General features: G+C 39.0%; 2 protein-coding genes across 3 annotated transcripts in view; one reads left to right on the forward strand and one right to left on the reverse strand.

The window, feature by feature from the left end:
* ATG4A (autophagy related 4A cysteine peptidase) overlaps window positions 1–7,895 on the reverse strand; it is a 59,062-nt gene extending 51,167 nt beyond the window's left edge. Inside the window, exon 1 of the mRNA XM_036304741.1 lies at window positions 7,778–7,895. Within this exon, the coding sequence (XP_036160634.1) occupies window positions 7,778–7,787 (10 nt within the window). The 5' untranslated portion in view covers window positions 7,788–7,895. The remainder of the gene's footprint in view (window positions 1–7,777) is intronic.
* A 100-nt stretch (window positions 7,896–7,995) lies between these two features.
* Window positions 7,996–17,051, forward strand: PSMD10 (proteasome 26S subunit, non-ATPase 10). Of its 2 annotated transcripts, none has more exons than XM_036304746.1 (5): window positions 7,996–8,192; window positions 10,583–10,681; window positions 13,519–13,665; window positions 13,760–13,926; window positions 16,105–17,051. In XM_036304746.1, exons 1-5 carry the CDS (start codon window positions 8,079–8,081, stop codon window positions 16,256–16,258), a joined length of 681 nt encoding a protein of 226 aa, XP_036160639.1. In that variant the 5' UTR covers window positions 7,996–8,078; the 3' UTR covers window positions 16,259–17,051. The 2 variants fall into 2 exon arrangements, with proteins under 2 accessions (XP_036160639.1, XP_036160640.1); XM_036304747.1 differs by having other exon boundaries at window positions 8,051–8,192; window positions 13,760–13,847; window positions 16,105–16,247.
* Window positions 17,052–20,115: the final 3,064 nt, after the last annotated feature.

The raw sequence follows: 20,115 nt of genomic DNA on the forward strand, positions 1-20,115 counted from the left end.
GTTGGTTTTATTCCCATTCAGGGCACATACCCAGGTTGCAGGTTTGATTACAACAGCAATATTAATCTCTTCCAGAAAATAAAAGAGGAGAGAATACTTTCCAATTCATACTATAAGGCCAATATTTCATTGATACCCAAATCAGACAAACACAGTACCAAAAATAAATAATAAGCCAATATCATTAACAATTAGAGGTACAGAAATCCATAACAACATAATAGCTTTGCAAAATTACAATTCAGTAATCTATAAACAAATTTATATACTATGACCAAGTGGGTTTATTCCAGGAATGCAAGGCTGGTTTGATATTTGAAAATCAATCAGAGTAATATACACATTGAAAGACATGAAGTATCACCGAAGAAGATATAGGTATGGCAAATAAATACATGAAAAGATGTTGACCATCATTAGCCATTAGAGAAATGAAAACAAAATCACAATAAGCTATCACTATGCACCTATTAGAACAGCTAAAATAAAAAACAATGACAATGATGGTGAGGATGCAGAGAAACTGGATCTCTCATACGTTGCTGATGGGAATGTAAAATGGTATACTTATTCTGGAAAAATAGTCTGTCAGTTTCTATAAAATTTAAAGATACACTTACCATATGACCTAGCAATCAGTCTCCTGGGCATTTACATCAGAGAAATGAAAATTTACAGCTATACAAAATACCTATACTCAAATATTCATAACAGTGTTATTTGTAATAATCCAAAACTGGAAATAACCCAAATGTCCCTCAATAGGTGAATGGTTAAACAAATCATAGTATATCCATAGCATGCAATACTTCTCAGTGATAAAAAAAAGACCAGACTATTGATATTCATATCAAGTTGGATGGATGTCAAGATCATTATGCTAAATGAAAAATATTGGAGAAAGTAATATACTTTATGATTCAATGCATATAAAATTACAAAATTATAGAGAGCAAATCAGTATTTGTCATTATAGATGGTGGGGTGAGTGGTGGCATGGCTATGAAAGGGTAGCTTTCTAGTGATGAAATATTTCTGTATCTTGACCGCAGTGATGATTACACAAATCTATATATCTTATAAAATAACATAGAAGTGCACACACATAATTCCAATGTCAATCTCCTGGCTCCCATATCATATCATAATTATGTGAAATGTAATGTTTGGGGGTAAACCAGATGAAGAGTATATGGAGCCTTTCAGTACTATTTTTGCAATTTCTTGTAAATAGTTTATTCTAAATAAAAAGTTTAAAAAGAGCCCTGGTCGGATGACTCAGTTGGTTGGAGCACCATTCTGAACACTAAAAGGTGGCAGGTTGAATTCCTGGTCAGGGCACATACCCAGGTTTTGGGTTTCATCCCTGGTTGGGGCATGTGTGGGAGGCAACTGATCGATGTTTCTCTTTCACTTTGATGTTTTTTTCTCTCTCTCTCACTCTCTCCCTTCCTCTCTCTCTAAAATCAGTGGAAACAAATCCTCAGGTGAGGATTAAAATTTTTTAAAAAATAAAACACTTATAAAGCAAATGGCTCAGAAATAAGAGCATGGAAACTAAAACCCAAGAAGTAAATAAAATGTTTTATTATAATTGCCTATAAAAATATGGAATTTTTATGAAAGGACTAGAGGCCCAGTGCACATATTTGTGCATGGGTAGGGTCTCTAGCAGCTGCTGGCTGCAGGCCGGGGCCTTCCTTCTCACCTGCCTTGGCCTGGTACCACCCACTCACCTGCTCCACCATCCCACTGTGGTCCCGCTCTCGTCAGGCAGGGCCCATCGGGGCTGGCAGTGCCTCCACTCCCACCTGCTGCCAGCTGCCAGCGCTGCATTGCGGATGCTCGCCATGTTCCATGCTGCTCTCTGGTGGTCAGCACACATCTAATTCCTGGTCAGTTGAACTCCCACCCGTGGGGACAATTTGCATATTAGCCTTTTATTATGTAGGATAGCTTTCAAATGGGGAAGGTTTGTATAAGCCAGTGACATACAATACCAAGTACATTAATTTGTAGCATCAAACCTGTGCTTAAAATATTAGAGCCACTGATTAAAACAGCTCATCTTAAACTAGGCAACTGGCAATTGTGGAGTGCTGGCAAAAAGCCACATAAACGAATTACATCTGTGCACAATAAAATGTCAATTGTGACAGGTCTTTGGGCCAGTTGCTCAAACTTTAGTAAGTAGTGGGAATGGAGAAGTTTCATTCTGGAAAAACCAGAACCTATTCTTATAACTGTCATACAGGTCATTGATTTCCATATGCCATGTGTCCTCACATTTGTTTCACTGGAGAATATATTCATTTCCAGTTGTGCTAGGGGGGGGAAATATTTTCACTGGATAAAATATTTAGTAATAATTAGAAAGGAGCAAATGGGGAGAAATTGCCTCTCTCTGCACTGTCCAAAATAATGACCACTAACCACATTAAGCTATTTAAATTTAAAATAATTAAAATTAAATGCAACTAGAATTTTAGTTCCTAGACATATTTCAAGTGCACAGTGTGACTAGTGGCTACCATACTAGAACAGCATAGATATAGAACTTTTCCATCATCACACAGAGTTCTATTGGACAACATTGTTTTAGAATATGAAAAACATGTCATTTCCCCACAATCACAGGCAGAATTACAGCCCAAAGAGCTCTTACAGGAACTAGTGTTGTATTATTTGAGGTTTGCATTTATACATAATTTCGTCTTTGGCAAAATTGAGCAGTACATTGTAGTAGTTAAATGCTAGGACTTTGGGATAGAATAGTCCTGCATTTCCAGTTTAGCTCTAACTTTTACTAAATCGTGTGAACTTAGCCATGTTCCTTCACTTCTTTGTACCTTTATTCTCATTTTTAAAAAGTTGGGCCTGCAGGATAATAATACTTACCTCACAGGATTGTAGTGAAGGATTAAACGAGATAAGCCTAATATCTGAATATGTGATCTATAAATGTTAACTATTCTTAGAATTATTCAGTAAGTCACAAAAATGAACTTGGATTCATTTTAACTACCATCTCAAATGTAAGTGACCAATAGAAAAGGCAACAGGGAACACTCAATTGTATTGACTCTGGATAGATAAATAAAATATGGGATTGCTATTCCTCCAAGACTTGGGGCTACAGACAAAAAGAAGTGGCCAGAATTCTCCCTTAGAGAACCTTTTGTCTTGTAGCTTTCTAAAAATCAAGGGGTACTTCACCCTTGAACTTAAGGAACTCAGAATTGAAAGTTAACTACCGTGTCATATCAAATAAAATAAAAGCACAACACTCTGTCTATAAAACAAGATTACCCAAACAAGTCACTCAGTAGGTGACGCACTTGGAGTTGTTTTTCCAGCTGTTTCTAACTATCAAATCCAATTCCTTGAAGTGCTATTATGGTGAAATATTACTATACCCAATCTTTTGTGAATACCACACAATAGGCCTGTTGTACCTCTGTAATCAACTGGATAAATATTTATTGAACACCTACTATATACATGACACTTTTGTTCTATATCAGTCATCAGCAAACTACATCTGGCAGGTCAAATTAAGTCCATTTTGTGTTTTTCATATGGTAAGTAAGGTAGGAATGACTTTTACATTTTTAAACTGTTAGAAGAGCCCTCAACCACTATTATCAAACACTGAATGCCTCTGATAAGTAGCTTTTGCTGCAGACTTTATAATGTTTTTTAATTCATTCAACCTAGAATTATAAAGCAAAACAGCACTTATATGTGAAACTTATACTGTAGGAAAGTCATTTCGACAAATAACATTGAATCACAAATTATTACAACATGCTTTCTACAATTCCTATAGTTGTCAAAAGTCAAAGCAACAAAGTCACAATGAGATATCACTTCATACTCACTAGAATGGCTATAATAAAAAAAGATGGGGAGAAATTGTGCTATGGGGAAGTGATGGGAATGGAGAAGTTTCATTCTGAAAAACCCAGAACCTATTCCTATAACTGTCATACAGGTCATTGATTTCCATGTGCCCTGTGTCCTCACATTTGTTTCACTGGAGAATATATTCTCCAACTAAAGTTTGAGCAACTGGCCCAAAGACCTTTTGCAATTGACATTTTATTGTGCACAGATGTAATTCGTTTATATGGCTTTTTGCATTAACAATTATTGGTAGATATGTGGAGAAATTCAAACCCTCATACATTGCTAGTGGGAGGGGAAAATGGTACAGTCACTTTGGTAAGGAATCTGCCAATTCCTCACAAAGTAAAACATAGACTTATGTGGCCCAGCAATTCTACTCCTAGATATGTACTAAGAGAAATGAAAACATATGTCTGCACAGAAACTTGTACATGAATGTTTACAGCAGCATTATCTTGCCTAATAATAGACAAACATGTAAATTAACTGTCCCTCCACTACGCTCACCAGCCAATCAGGAGAATATGCAAATTAACCCAACAAAGATGGCGGTTAATTTCCCAATGTAGGAGCAAAGCAACAGAGCAAAGACTGAAGGCTCCATCTGGAGCTGCGAAGACTGAAGGCTCCATCCGGAGTGAAGGTCTGGGTCCCCGGTGCCAGAGGAAAACCGGTGCCGGCAGCCAGGGAAAGGGAAGGCCTATTGCACGAATCTCTTTGTGCAACAGGCCTCTAGTTCATAATAAATAAAAGGTAAAAACCACCCAAATGCCCATCAACTGATGAATGGGTAAATAAAATATGGTATAGCTATACAATGGAATAGTATTCAGCCATAAAAAGGAACAAAGTACTGATACATAGTAAAATTTGCATAAAATTGCCCTGGCCTGTGTGGCTCACTTGAAGCATCATCCCATACACCAAAAGGTAGGAGGTTCGATTCCCAGTCAGGGCACATACCCAGGTTGCGGGTTCAATCCCTGGTCAGGGTGCATGTGGGAGGCAATCAATTGATGTTTCTTTTTCTCTCTTTATCTCTCTCTTCCTCTCTCTAAAAATCAATAAAAGGAAATAAAAATGAATAAATAAATAAAAATAAAATTTGGATAAACTCCAAAAACAATACACTAATTGAAAGAAGCCAGAAACAAAAGATCACATATTGTATCATTCTATTTATATTGAAGCCAAGAAAATGAAAATCCATAGAGACAAAATAGATGAGTGGTTGCCTAGGGCTGAGAGTGGAAATAGGAAGTGACTGAAAATGGGCATGAGGCTTCCTTCTGGGGTGATGGAAATGTTTTAAATAAGATTATGGTGATAATAACACAGCTCTAAAAGATACTAGTAGTTATTAAATTGCACACTTGTAAAAAGTGTATAACAAGAAGCATGGTCCATAAAAGAAAAAATGATAAATTGAACCCCATCAAAATTCAAACCTTTTGCGCTTCAAAAGGCAGCATTAAAAAAATAAAAAGACAAGCAACAGACTGGGAGAAAATATCTACATTTCATATATCTGACAGGGACTTATATCCAGAATACATAAATACTTCTTACAACTCAACAATAAAAAGAGAATAAAGACAACAACTCAATTAAAAAATGGAAAAATATATAAACATTTACTTCACTGAAGAGGATATATGAATGACTAATAAGCACACAAAAAGATGCTCATTATTATTAGTCACTAAAGAAGTGCAAGTTAAAACCACACTGAGATATCATTTCACACACATTTAACATGGCTATAATAAAAAGACAGATGATAAGAAATGTTGGTGAGGATGTGTAGAAATAGACACCCTCATACATCGCTGTTGGAAATACAAAACAGTGGTGCTGCTTTGGAAAACAGTTTTGCAGTTTCTTGAAAAGTTAAGCATAAATTTGCCATATGATCCAGTAATTCCAGCCTTAGGCATATATCTAAGAGAAATGAAAACATATGCCCACATGAAGACTTGCACACAAATGCACTTAGCAGCATTATTCACAATAGCCAAAAACTGGAAACAACCTGCATATCTATCAACTAGTGAATAAACAGACAAAATGTATTATATCCATAAAATGGAATACTGTTTGGCAATAAAAAGCAATAAAGTACAAATACATGCTATAATATGGATGAACCTCAAAAATATTATGCTAAGTGAAGGAAGCCAGGCAAAAAGACCCCATATTGTATGATTTCATTTAGATGAAATGTCCAGAATAGGCAAATTTATAGAGCCAGAAAGATTACTAGTTACCTGGGGCAGGGAGTGGGAATAAGGATTAACTATAAATGAGCATGAGGGATATTACTGGAGGAGTGAAAATGTTCTAAAACTGATTATAATGATGGCTGAACCATTCAGTAAAGTTACTAAAAAATAATTTAATTATACACTTGAAATGGATTAATTTTATGATATGTAAAATATATCACAAAAAATAGGAAAAGAACAATAGGGAAAAATGGGTGAGGGGTACAAAGGAACTCTACCATCTTTGCAACTTTTCTACAAATCTAAAGTTATTCTGAAATAAAAATGTATTTAAAAGTTAACAAGAATATGTTCCTGGGTTGATATCAGTATTTGGAAGTCCCTATCTATTTGAAAAGACATTTACAAAATGAAATGGGTAAAATATCATCATCGATCAGTATTAACAGAAGAACATTTGGAACAATTTTGATAATAGGGAACACTGACTGTGAGCCCCGATTAAACAAATTTTACCCCCCCCCATTCCATTATTCACACCAGTAGTCCTGTATTACAAAAAGTACTCTATTATTACTATTATATTTTGAAATTCATAAATAAAAATTTGTTAAAATTTGTTTTCTCTGGTTATATAAGTTCCTACAAATTATCCAGGATTTTACCTTTGGCCCGCAAAGCCTAAAATATTTACTATCTGGCTATTTACAGAAAGTTTGCCAAGCCGTGTCCTACACCATAACAAGATAAATATAATCATTCTCTTTCTTTCTTTTATTTATTTATTTATTTTTTTTTTTTTTACAGAGTGGAAGGGAGAGAGATAGAGAGTTAGAAACATCCATGAGAGAGAAACATCGACCAGCCGCCTCCTGCATACCTCCTACTGGGGATGTGCCCGCAACCAAGGTACATGCCCTTGACTGGAATCGAACCTGGGACCTTTCGGTCCGCAGGCCGATGCTCTAGCCACTGAGCCAAACCAGTTACGGCTCATTCTCTTTCTTGAGTGTATTCTTATCATTAATTAGTTTTGACATACCTGCCCTTCTGGATATGCCCTATAAAGGATAAGCCTTGTGTCTCTTCTGATAGGGCATTATTTGGGATTTCCATGAACAGAAACACTATTAGCATAGTTCTAGCAAAACCTCGATGTCATCGTTATAACCACAATATTAAAGGGCCAACACCATACCACTGTATCAAGATGACCCTCATCAAATTGTGATGTTACCAGGCCATGAACTCACTGAGGGCTCCTATGGCATCACACCCTGCCTCTGGCATCACCCTGGCTCATCACCTTACTGTGGTGCCAAATGCTATCACGGCTGTGACAGAATTCTGTCCTGATGTCTCTCCGCCGAGGTGTCAAAATAATTAATCCCAACTTCTTTCCAGTCCTGTGCTACCGGCAGGGAGGGGGAGGGTGGCCAAAGCCACCAGTAAGAGCTCAGGAGATACTACTCAGCTCCTACTGTTGTCCCTTCCGCCTGCCACTGCAGGTCAGGCTCCCCGTCCGACAGGACCTCTAGGCTCCCATTACTCTCTTGCCACGATTCTGCACCCGTTCCGCGCAGCCAATTCAATGCCCCACAGCGACCACCCACCCGGGCTCCCCACGAAGCGGGTCCCAGTACCTGACTCCATTCTCCAGCTGTCATCCTGGGCCAATTCCACTGGCCACTTGACTACGGTGGCCGCGAGGGACCCTGGGACTTGTAGTTTTGTGCTGCTAGGGGCAGAGTTGATAAGAGCGGCAAAGGCGCCTCCCAGCCTGGAACTGAGTTCAAACTGCAACTCCCAGAGGCGCCCTGCGATGGGGAAAGGAGCGACGGAACGAGGACGGTCGGTGATTGGTGGAACTCTGTCAGTCCTTTTGATTGGCACGAGGAGGCGGCTACGTGAGGTCCTGCTGCACTGAGATCCTGGGAAAACGAAATGGAGGGGTTTGTGTCTAACCTAACGGTCTGCAATCTGGCCTACAGCGGAAAGCTGCAGGAGTTGAAGGAGGAGATCCTGGCCGATAAATCCCTGGCTACTAGAACTGACCAGGTAAAGCAGCGCTGGGGCCTTTTCGCAGGCGGCAGCGATGACGTAGAGACCAACGTGGCTGCCTGGCGCGGCCCGAGCGGAGGCAGATTTCCTGAGGGCCAGATCCCCGCCCCTGTCGCCCCATCCTCACCCTGGGTCACCTCAGGACTCAGAATCGGGCGGTTGGAACTAGTCCCGCAATGCTCAGATTTATTTTATTTTATTTTATTTTTAGCCCAGTCCTTAGCTCCCTGAATTTTGGATATTTCTAGAACGTTTACTGTGTTTCTCAGAAAGGCCCAATCTTTTGAGAAGTCGCTGAGGAGGAAAGCTTTAAAAAAAAAGATATGGGTGCCTTTACAAGTGATTTTATTCAACGAAACACGAGTAACTGAACGCCTCTTCAGTGCTAGACAGTTTGCTTGGAGTTGGGGAGACAGTGGAGTGGAAGAGGCGGACATGCATAAAGTACTCCCAAATCAAATGTCCGATTACAAATTGAAGTTAAAAACTCGAGAGAGAAGTTTACGTAGAACTTTCAGAACATGTAATGGGAGAACCTGCTTTAATCTCCCTTAGCAAAGCCGAATGTTGGCATTGAAAAGGCTTTGCAAAGGTTGTGAGGCCTTGCAGGATGAGCGGGATTTCCTTGGAGGATGAAATGGGCGTTCTAGGCAGAGGCAGAACAAAAGTGAATGGACTTTGGGAAGTGTTTCATTCTGCCCTCCTGCTCAAAGAACCCTCATGCATTCACCCTGAGTTTCCAAGCAAGATTCACAGTGCCCTTAGTAAGCCAACAGTATTTATAGATTGCCTCCTATTTAACAGGCTCCACGCTAAGCACTAGTGAGACAGTGTCACATATTTAGAGATCTCCTTTTTGTGTCTTTGGGAAGAGAATTAGAAGTCAGGAGACCTTTTTTCCTAGAACTTTACTTTATTGCTTAACATGAAAATGGCTTTACCTTTGCCTAATTTATCTTCATATGGTCTGGCAATATTTAATACTTAAACTTAATTTAAGGTCAAATAATACTTCCAACCATTTTCAAGTCAGCGGTATAAAAAGGGAGAAGCAATTCACGATCAAGAGACATAAGAAACATAGGCAAATGCAACTTGTGGACCTTGTATGAATCCTGATTGAAACAAGCCAACTTTGAAAAGACATTTGGGAGCCCTAGCCGGTTTGGCTCAGTAGATAAGAGCATTGGCAGGCAGACCAAAGGGTCCCGGGATTCTGGTCAAGGGTACATATCTCTGTGGCAGGCTCCTCCCTGGCCTGGCCCTGGTCAGGGCAGTGCAGGAGGCAACCAGTTAATGTGTTTCTCTCACATTGATATTTCTCTGTCTTTCCCTCTCTCTTCCACTTTCTGTAAAAATCAATGGAAAAATATCCTCGAGTGAGAATTAACAACAACAACCAAAAAAGACATTTTGGGGACAATTGAATACAGACTGGGTATTACATGTTATAAAGGAGTTAGTGTTAATTTTTTAGAGTTAGTGCTAATTTTAATAGGTATAATAACGGTCTCAGAGCTATGTAGGAAAGTATCTTTGTTTTTTAGATATTGAAGTTCTTAGGGATGAAAAGTTATGATATTTAGGATTTGTTTTAAAAGAACCAGCAAGGAAAACATTTGATGAAGCAAATTGGCAAAATATTAAATCTAGGTGATAGGCATATGGGTTGCTATTATATTCCCTCTATTTTTATGTGTTGGAACTTCTTGCTAAAAGTTTAAAATACCATTTTCTTTTACATAAGGCTAAAAATATAGCAGTCAATGCAAAAAGGGATTCTCTTAGAGAAATATGACTAACTCCCAGCTTATTATTTTTTTTGAAAAGTAATGTTCTCCAATTCTGTGTGTGGTGTGTGTTTTTAGATGGATATGCAGATAATCTCAACTACTAACATTTCTCTTTCTAGAGAATCTAGAAATTTCGGAGTCAGACAGACAGCAATTTGTGTCCCACCTTCACCATTTACTAGCTGTGTGACCTTGGATAAGTTGCTTACCCTGAGGAATCTTAGTTTCTTCATCTGTAAAATGGGGATAATATCCACTGTACAGTATCTTGAAGATTAAATGAGACATATGTACATCTAGCAAAGTGTCTGACGTGAAAATGCACATAAATAATTAAATAGTAAACAGCTAAAGCTCTATTTCTGCCACAAGCATTCAAATCAGTTTCTGCCCATGTTACTAAAACCTTGGTCTCTCTTTTATTAGTAATAATATGGTTTAAGGTTACCTTCCTGAGAATTCAGTGATCTCCACTTCTTGTTTCCAAACTACAGATTTGCTGGGCCCCATCTTACCTTTTTCTGCTTTCTTACCTTAGTTCTTCTATTTCTCTTCAAGAATGTTGATCTTATTGCTTCTCTCTTTCCCATGTAGGATAGCAGAACTGCATTGCATTGGGCATGCTCAGCGGGACATACAGAAATTGTTGAATTCTTGCTGCAGCTTGGAGTGCCAGTGAATGATAAAGATGATGTGAGTACTAAACAGAGTTGATAAATTCCCAGTTATCTGTAGTCTCCAGACTGTGTTTACTGAAGCCTGAGTATTAAGCTTACAAACAAAATTGTAACCTTTATTACTAGGAAATTATAGTATGGCCCTGGTGACTAAGCACAGGACTAGTGGTTGCATTATTTTAAATTATTAGTTTTGCTACTAATACCCTGTAATTTAAGATAAACATGCAGATCAAGGCTTATTATGGTGACCTCTAATAGACTCCAGACCATTTTTATTATGTTGGAAATTTCTGGGGGGTAAATAGTGCCTAAATTATGAGGACCTAGACATCTTTTTTGTTATGTAGATATTTATGTAATGGTTTTGGTTATCTATCCTATATAATAAAAGAGAAACATGGTTATTAGCCATACCTCCGCTACCCTTCCCATTGGCTAATCAGGGCGATATGCAAATTAACTGCCAGCCAAGATGGCGGCCAGCAGCCAGGCAGCTTGAAGCGAACATGAGGCTTGCTTGCTTCAGTGACGGAGAAAGCCAAGGTTCCCCGCCTGCCGCTGCCGGCCTCTGAGCTGGCAGTTTGAAACATTGTTATAAATATAGAATCTAAACAAACTCCAGAAACCTGCTTTCAGCCAGCCGGGATCTCAGAGCTGGAGTTGAAACAGTGTTTCGATTATAGGACCCAAACAAACCAGATACCTGCTTTCAGCAGCCGAGGCCTCAGAGCTGGAGCCAAGCCTCAGAGCTAAAGCTGGCCCAGAATAAAAGAAAAAAAAAGAAAAAAAGGAGCGGTTGGGAGCTTCAGTCACCCGCCAGCCTGAAAACAGCCCTCAGCCCCTCACCCAGACTGGCCAGGCACCCCAGTGGGGACCCCCACTCTGAAGGGGGTGTGACCAGCTACAAACAGCCATCATCCCCTCATCCAGGCTGGCCAGGCACCCCAGTGCGGACCCCCACCCTGATCCGGGATACCCTTCAGGGCAAACCAGCCGGCCCCCACCCATGCACCAGGCCTCTATCCTATATAGTAAAAGGATAATATGCCTCCCAGCACCGGGATCAGCGGAGCCGTGAGGCCTCCCAGCACCGGGATCAGCGTGACGGGGGCAGCGCCCAAACCCCCAGATCGCCCTGCGACTCTGTGTGTGACAGGGAGCGGGGCCACAACCTCCCTATCCACCCTGCTCTGTTCGTGACAGGGGAAGGCATCCCAACCCCCCGATCAGCCCTGCTCTGTGCCTGATGGGGGGAGCTCCCCAACCCCCTGATCACCCTGCGGCTCTGTGTGTGACAGGGTGCGGTGCCCCAACCCCCCCCCCCCCCACGGGCTCTGCTCTGTGTGTGACGGGGTAGAGCCATAACCTCCCCATCGGCCCTGCCCTGAGTGTGACAGTGGCGGCACCCCAACCCCCTGATCGGCCCTGCTCTGTGGGTGATATAGGGTGGTGCCCCAACCGCGCCCCCCGGGCCCTGCTCTGTTTGTGACGAGGTAAAGCCATAACCTCCCCATCAGCCCTGCCCTGAGTGTGACAGGGTACAGTGCCCCAACCCCCTGATCTGCCCTGCTCTATGTGTGACAGGGGGCGGTGCCCCAACTCTCCTATCGGCCCTACTCTGTGAGTGACAGGGAGGAGCTCCCCAACCCCCTGATGGGCCCTGCTCTGTGCGTGACAGGGGGGAGCTCCCCAACCCCCTGATCGACCCTGCTCTGTGCGTGACAGGGGGTGGCGCCGCAACCTCCCCATCGACCCTGCCTTGAGTGTGACAGGGGGCGGTGCCCTAACCCCCCAATCAGCCCTACTCTGAGCATGACTGAGGGTGGCATTGCAACCTCCCAATCTGCCCTGCTCTGTGCATGACAGGGGGTGGCGCCCCAACTCCCCAATCAGCCCTGCTCTGAGCCCGACCAGGGGCTGCACCTAGGGATTGGGCCTGCCCTCTGCCACCCGGGAGCAGGCCTAAGCCAGCAGGTCATTATCTCCCGAGGGGTCCCAGACTGCGAGAGGGCACAGGCCGGGCTGAGGGACCTCCCCTTCCCCCCGAGTGCACAAATTTTTGTGCTCTGGGCCTCTAGTATATATATAAAAGCCAAACAACTGGAACACCGGAATGACTGGTTGCTATGATGTGCACTGCAACCGTACAACCTCCCTCGGCCCCTCCCCCTGGCCAGCTCCGCCCACTATTGCCGCCTCCCACCCCCCTGATCAGGGGTGAGGCCGGCCAGCCAACCTCCAGCAACCCCTCCCCCTGGCCAACCAGCCCAATTGGGGTCGACTGGCCAGATTCCACCCATGCACAAATTCGTGCACCAGGCCTCTAGTATTAGGATAAGATTTTTGTGAATAATGAGGATGCAAACTTTTTTGTAGGCAGAGATTCCTTTTCAAGGATGCTAACTGAAGTAATACTTATATTAGCAAAGAAATAAGAACAATTTACTAGAGGAAAGTTGGATGCTGTAGGTATGTCTATATGATAAAATAATATGTAACCAATAAAGTTATGATTCTAAAGAATGACAGAAAAATTCTCACAACAAAATGATAAGTGGAAATTACGGAAAATGCAACTCACAGAACTTGATATTCTATGATCCCAATTTGAAAATATATTAGAATTAGTCTTAAGTATCATCACCTCTATAGTATGGGATTATGGGTGGTTTTTCTTTTCTTTTGTGTACATCTGCTTTCCAAATTTTCTACAGTGCTTAATGAGGGGAAAAGGAAGTATGTTACTGTTTTAAACCATTCACACACAGCTCTTTGTAAACCCTGCCTAAATGTTAGTGTTAATCCCTGTTCCTTTCTCCCCTGGTTTTGTATGGCCCACCTCTTTTACAGGCTGGTTGGTCTCCTCTTCATATTGCCGCTTCTGCTGGCCGGGATGAGATTGTAAAAGCCCTTCTGGGAAGAGGTGCTCAAGTGAATGCTGTCAATCAAAATGGCTGTACTCCCCTACATTATGCAGCTTCCAAAAACAGGCACGAGGTAGGGTTTTATTCCTAGGCAACTTCTTTTGAGTTCTCAACTTCTATGCAGACAAAAATATATCTCTGCATAGTTTTCTTCTCCTTCTTTCCAGATCGCCGTCATGTTACTGGAAGGCGGGGCTAATCCAGATGCTAAGGACCATTATGAGGCTACAGCAATGCACCGGGCGGCAGCCAAGGGTAACTTGAAGATGATTCATATCCTTCTGTACTACAAAGCATCCACAAACATCCAAGACACTGAGGGTAACACTCCTCTGTAAGTGACAAGTAGCAGTCATTTGTATTCTACCTGAAATTAGCCCTCTTGCACTAATTCTTACATATCATTTCCTTTTTTTTATTGTGCTTGTAAATGTAATGCATGTTATGGCAAAAACATTTGAAAGTACACAAAAATATAAAGATAAAATTTTAAAATGCCTATCATCTTGCCACCCAGAATCAACCACTAACATTTTTATGTATTTCTACCCAGTCTTTTATATGCAACTGCATATTTTACTTTTTTTTTTCATTGAGATCATACTGTGCATGTAATTTTATACATTGTTCTTTTCACCTAATGTTATTAAGTATTTTTAAAACATGTTTGAATGGCTATATACAGTTCAATTTTATGGATGTTCATAACTTAATCATTCCTATATTACTGTACATTTAAAGTTTTTTGAGTTTTCCACTATTATAAATAATGCTACATTGACCAACTATATATAAAAGTTTTTGGCCATATTGCTGATTATTGCCTTAGTATACACTCCTAGAAGTAGAATTTCTGGGTCAACAAGTACACACATTTTAAGATTATTGCTTTATATTGCTAAATTGCTTCCAGAGGAGTATCATTGTACCTTCCCAAAAGCAGTTTGAAAGTGCCCATTACCCACTTACCAACACTGAAAATATCCTTTTTTGTATGAAAAATGGTGTTTCATAGTTTACAAATTCAGCCACTTACCAGTTATATTAAATACATTTTTAATATCAGTGAATAGAAACATTTTTTTAATGCCTACAACTAATGTCATTTATTTTATAAATTATAACTTTGTGTCCCTTTTTATTTACTTTTGGGGAATTAATTTTTTTTATTTACTGAGTTTTTTAAGTACCTTTGACTTGATATAGTAAAAATAGGCCTTCTGCCATGTTAGTTGAAAATATTTTTCCAGTTTTTCTTTTCATGTTGTTCATGATTTTTTTAAAATAACAGAAGTCACTATGTAGTCAAACCTATTAATCTTCCCTCATGACTAGAGTCTTTCCTCACCCTGAAATTAGTTAAATATTCACCTGTATTTTATCGTACCATAGGTTGTAGCTGAGATTTATTGTTACTGTTTTTCATTTAACTCAAACCCATTTGGAACTGATTTATGTTTATGGCCTGAAGCCATCATCTACCTTGATATTTTTTTCTGCATTCTTGTCCATTTTTCTTCTTCTTTATTGAATAGTGACTTTTTTTTGAACCAGAAATGTTGTCTTCTTTTTAGTCCAAAGTGAGACTCAACCTTTTCTAATTTGACTTTAAACTAACTTATAAAAAATAATGTTTTCTTAACTCTTAGTTTTAAAAATCTTTTCTGTAGGTCTGAGTGATTCCATTTAGAAAGACTTGCATTTAGCTCTTTTCTCCATAACAGGAAAGGCACAGTGGCCTGGAGAAATCTAGAAGTCAGGCAGTATAGGGTCTGGGAACAGCCTAGGATTTACAAACTCAGCCACTTACCAATTATATTAAATACTTATATTAAGTAACTGAGTAGCTGCTTAACCTTCCTGAGCCTTAACTTCCTCATCTATGAGGATAATAATTCCTTCCTCAGTAGATTGTTGTGAGGTTTAAATAAAATAACATGTAAAGTGTCTAATACCCTGCCTGGCAAACTATTAATGCCCAACAAAGTTATTTCAATTACTCCTCAGTCATGTCATCATAAGCAAGGACTTTAACTACTATCACAAGTTCAACTGTAAAATGTTAATAGTAATACCAAGGTAGTTATAAGGATCAAATGAGATAAACTCTTTCAAAATGCTTTTCCAAAATATAAACCATATAAAATCCTTTTAGCAGGTTATGAATGGGGACTTTTCTAAATTCCAACCATGAATGTGATTGCATGTGTTTGATGAAAATTACTTATAATCTCAGTAGAATAAGGAAGTTGTTTCTTAAGCTGGCATTTAGATCCCTTCTTTTATTGCCTTAGGACCAGAATTATGATTTATGATCTGGTATTGCAAGGCTATTTCACTAAATTTTAACTTATAAACACTCTTCCCCATGCAAGTTGATTTTGATTTCCTGATTAAATAGATTTCCAATATCACACTATCTAATAATATGCGCTATGGACTACCCATCAGCAAGTCCTAGCATTATGTAGAAGTAGTAGCGATTTATCAGTCTTTGTGATCTCAATTTCAGACACTTAGCCTGCGATGAAGAGAGACTGGAAGAAGCAAAACTGCTGGTGTCCCATGGAGCAAGTATTTACATTGAGAATAAAGAAGAAAAGACACCCCTGCAAGTGGCTAAAGGTGGTCTGGGTTTAATACTCAAGGGAATGGTGGAAGGTTAAACAGCTTGGATTTATTTTTACTTTGTATGTTTTGTAGTTGTCCCCAGTGTCCTGGAAACAAATGTACTTGGTGCATAAGACATCATCTATGAATGATGAAGTTTTTTTCATCTTCAAAGTCTTATAAACATTTTGAATATTGTTCCTGCTGAGATATTTGTTCTGAATTTACAATTTGCTTTCCGGGCATGTAATAACTGTTGAAATTGTTCTACTATTGTTGTATAATCTATATAGAATTTTGGTTAATTTTGAGTAAGTGATTCTGTGACTATTGTGAGACTTTAGCACTCTCCTGTGCACTCTCTGTCCCCCTCTGAGGCAAAACAACCTCAGTAGCCTCAGGCCAGTTGTTCTGCCAAATGTTTTAAGGTGGATTCTAGAATGTTCCTTCTGTCGAGTTGAAACACATCCTAACTTGTTTTGCAAGCTCACTCAGAGGCTTATACCAAAAATTGCTGTTTTTCCAGCAGTACGTTTAATTTATTTTTGTTATGGGAGGAATACTTACATATTTTAGAGGACCAAATTTTCAGTTGAAGGGCCTGTTATTCCAACTTTGGTATTCAGAAGCACTAAGATAATAAAAAAATGATAGCCTGTACTCATGTATCTTTTTAATAAGCTGTTTCCCTCTATAAAATATGCTGTTTTTAAAGAGGAAGTTTTTAAGTACCTAGATTAACTCATCCTGTATTGAAAAGAATGTAAAGCGTGTTAACATGCTTTGTTACAAAAAAATGTACTTTGATTTGTATTTCAGAAACTAAAAAAATAAAATGTTGAGACAGTCTCGCAGTTTTTCTTTCAAATCAGTTAAATACCCACTAAAACCTTAAAGTCCTTCATAAAAACATTTCTCAGTTTTTGGTAGCTCTAAAGTTAATAAAATTAGTGAAGCTTGAACTGAGGCATTTTAAAATCTTTAAAGAAACAGTAATTTTCTGAATTGCTAATTAAATGTGGAGCCAAAGGAAATTATTAAGTGTAAACTTGATCTCAATTTAGGGAAATGCTCTTAAATGATTACTAGTCATAAAATCTAATGACCTCCAAGTGACTCTTCAAATTATTTCTTTAATTTTGAACTTTGTGCTTCAAATATTGCTTAAAGTAAGTGAGCCCACAAACTTCCATTAATTTGGGGTCATAGACTTAATGACCAGTAGCTAAAATGACTTTTGTAAACACAAACTGTTGTTAATTTGCAAACCCTTTTTACATAAGTTTTTTGAGTGCTGATCGTTACAAATATTAATCAGAGAAGCATATTCTTAATGGAAGTAAACTTTGTTTATTGAATACCAGGGATATAATTGATGATAGGGGAAGTAATTTCTTTCAAATATTATTTAGCATGATTAAAGTTGTACCTAATACAGCCTGTTAGGACCGAAGGAAGTTACTCTTCATAAATATAGTCAAACCCTGGTTCTCAAATGTCTCCCATCTTGAACAATTTGTTTCTGGACTAATTTGTTCAAGGGAAAAAAATGTCTCAGTTGTCGAACAAAACTTCAGCTATTGACCCTACAACCCTTTCATGCTGATACCTGTATGAACAGTCACACATCCCTCAGGCGGCAAAAGAGAGAATGCATGAGTATCAATTTATTGCTAAACCTCACATTGTTCATTTAACATCTCAGGAACTTGTGCTGTAAATATTTTTGTGTTTTTACTTTTGTTGTTTATTATTATTAAATACATACAGTAAGTCATCATGGGTTAATGATAGCAGCAAAGTGAAAAAAGTGAGAATGTAGAGCTTAAAAAAGAAATAATTGCCAAGTATAATAGAGATGTTCATGTGTCTGATCTGGCTACCAAGTATGGCATGACAAAATGCACAATTAGCACAATTTTAAAACAAAGGCCATCAAGAGTGCTGATTGCTAAGGGTGTAAAAGTGCTCACAAAACAACGATCACAGGCAATTGAAGAGGTAGAAAGCTGTTGATTTGGATTAACGAAAAGCAGTTAGCTGGTGATAGCATTTCAGAGGCAATGATATGTGAAAAAGTGAACGTGCTGCATCTGACCTAAAAGACACTCTGGAATGATTGCTGAAAGTGATTTACTATACATTTCATTTCCTTTTTGTTAAATTTTCATTTACATTTCATGTCCTTTTTGTTTTTAAAAACGTTTATAGATTAAATAGTGCATTACACATGTACTGTATATAAGAAAGGTAAAAACAGAGTCATTTGGGGGTCTGGAACAGATTAATTCAATTTACATTATTTCTAATGAGAAAAAATGTTTGGATTTTCGAACAAATCGCTTCTCGAACAGCATTCCAGAACAAACTAAGTTTGAGAACCGAGGTTCCACTGTATTAAGTTCATTGTCTGCAGAAAAAGAAAACTCATCCTAGTTCTTTAATAAGCAATACAGCTGGAACTAAGCCTCAGACAATTTGTAGGCTATTGCCATTTTAAATGAACTGGCTCGTTAACAATATGTAAATCACTGGTATGTATAAACTAATAATATTGATGGCCTTGAATATTGGTCAGATTGCCTTCATTATCATCTCTGAATTCTTTGTTTTTAAAACAAAGCTTCAAAGACAAGTGGGATTTTTGAGTATTGATTGGTTTGAACCTTTTATAAGACCTGTTTTCCAGCACATAGACATTGTAAAACAACTATTTATTACTAAAAGTTGGGTTTGTTTTATTGGAATTAGTAGTTTGGTGCAGTTAAAAGAACATTACACTGGGAATCAGAATTTGGAGTCTAGTCTTGACTTTACATAATCTCAGGCAGATTATTTTATCTCTCTTCACTCAGAGATTCTCCTCTGGGGATTGGCTGGGTGTATGTAATCATGACCTAGCTTTTTAAAACTACATTTACCCCTTCCTGTCTCCCCCACCAACAATGTAATTCTGCATTATCTCCTGCCTCCACTCCATCATTTTCAGGAGTGAGCCATTGTGTATGTTATCACCCTGAGGTGCTCTGGGTTTGGAAACGGTTGAGTACTGTTGATATCAAATCTCCCTTCCAACTCATTTAGCTCTTTTTACTGAAAGTTCATCAAACTTGAGTTACACACAGACCTGTTTAAGAACTGCAAATTTTAACTTCTCAACTTATAATATTGAGAGGAAAGGTCACCTGGTACTCTAAAAGGACATAGGAGCTATCAAATATACAGGGGTAGGCAAAAGTAAGTTTACAGTTGTTCATATAGAAAATAATGCAATAATAATGATACAAGAATATATTCTGTTTCATTTACAACTATAAACCTACTTTTGCCCACACATGTACATTGTTTCTTAGCTATAGGCCGAGCATTACTATGGTTTAGTCCTTTTTCATTACAGATCACTATGATTTGCAGTGTAAATCCAGCCTTCCTCCCCTAGAGTCAACACACCACTGTTGATAATATGCAAGAACTTATTATAGCAAAGCCTTTTTTTTTAAAGTATATATTTTATTGATTTCAGAGAGAAAGGGAGATGGAGAGAGAGATAGAAATATCAATGATGAGAGGGAATCATCCATCAGCTGCCTCCTGCACCCCCCTCCCTGGGGATTGAGTCCACACCCCAGGTATATGCCCTGACCAGGAATTGAACCCTGACCTTCTGGTTCATAGGTCGATGCTCAACCACTGAGCCATGCCAGCTAGGCAACATAGCAAAGCCTTATATGTACTAGAGATAGCTCTGAATTTGCTCACCATTGCATCACCGGCCATAATACCTTGTTCATAGTAGCCATTCAATAAATATCCCATGGGTGACTAAATAAAAAGATGAATTTAGGGAGAATAGGGACCTACAGCCAAAAAGCTTTTCTGTTGACTTTAGCATATCCTAGTTGCTAAATGCAGA

This window comes from Myotis myotis, unplaced genomic scaffold, assembly GCF_014108235.1.
Source record: "Myotis myotis isolate mMyoMyo1 unplaced genomic scaffold, mMyoMyo1.p scaffold_m19_p_4, whole genome shotgun sequence".
Taxonomy (NCBI): Eukaryota; Metazoa; Chordata; class Mammalia; order Chiroptera; family Vespertilionidae; genus Myotis; species Myotis myotis.

Bases quoted from the DNA above. Each gene is read 5' to 3' on its own strand.
- PSMD10 (XM_036304746.1), top strand. From the start codon at position 8,079: ATGGAGGGGTTTGTGTCTAACCTAACGGTCTGCAATCTGGCCTACAGC. The intron at 8,193-10,582 runs GTAAAGCAGCGC...TTTCCCATGTAG, and splicing joins TGGCTACTAGAACTGACCAG to GATAGCAGAACTGCATTGCA. The intron at 13,666-13,759 runs GTAGGGTTTTAT...CCTTCTTTCCAG, and splicing joins CTTCCAAAAACAGGCACGAG to ATCGCCGTCATGTTACTGGA.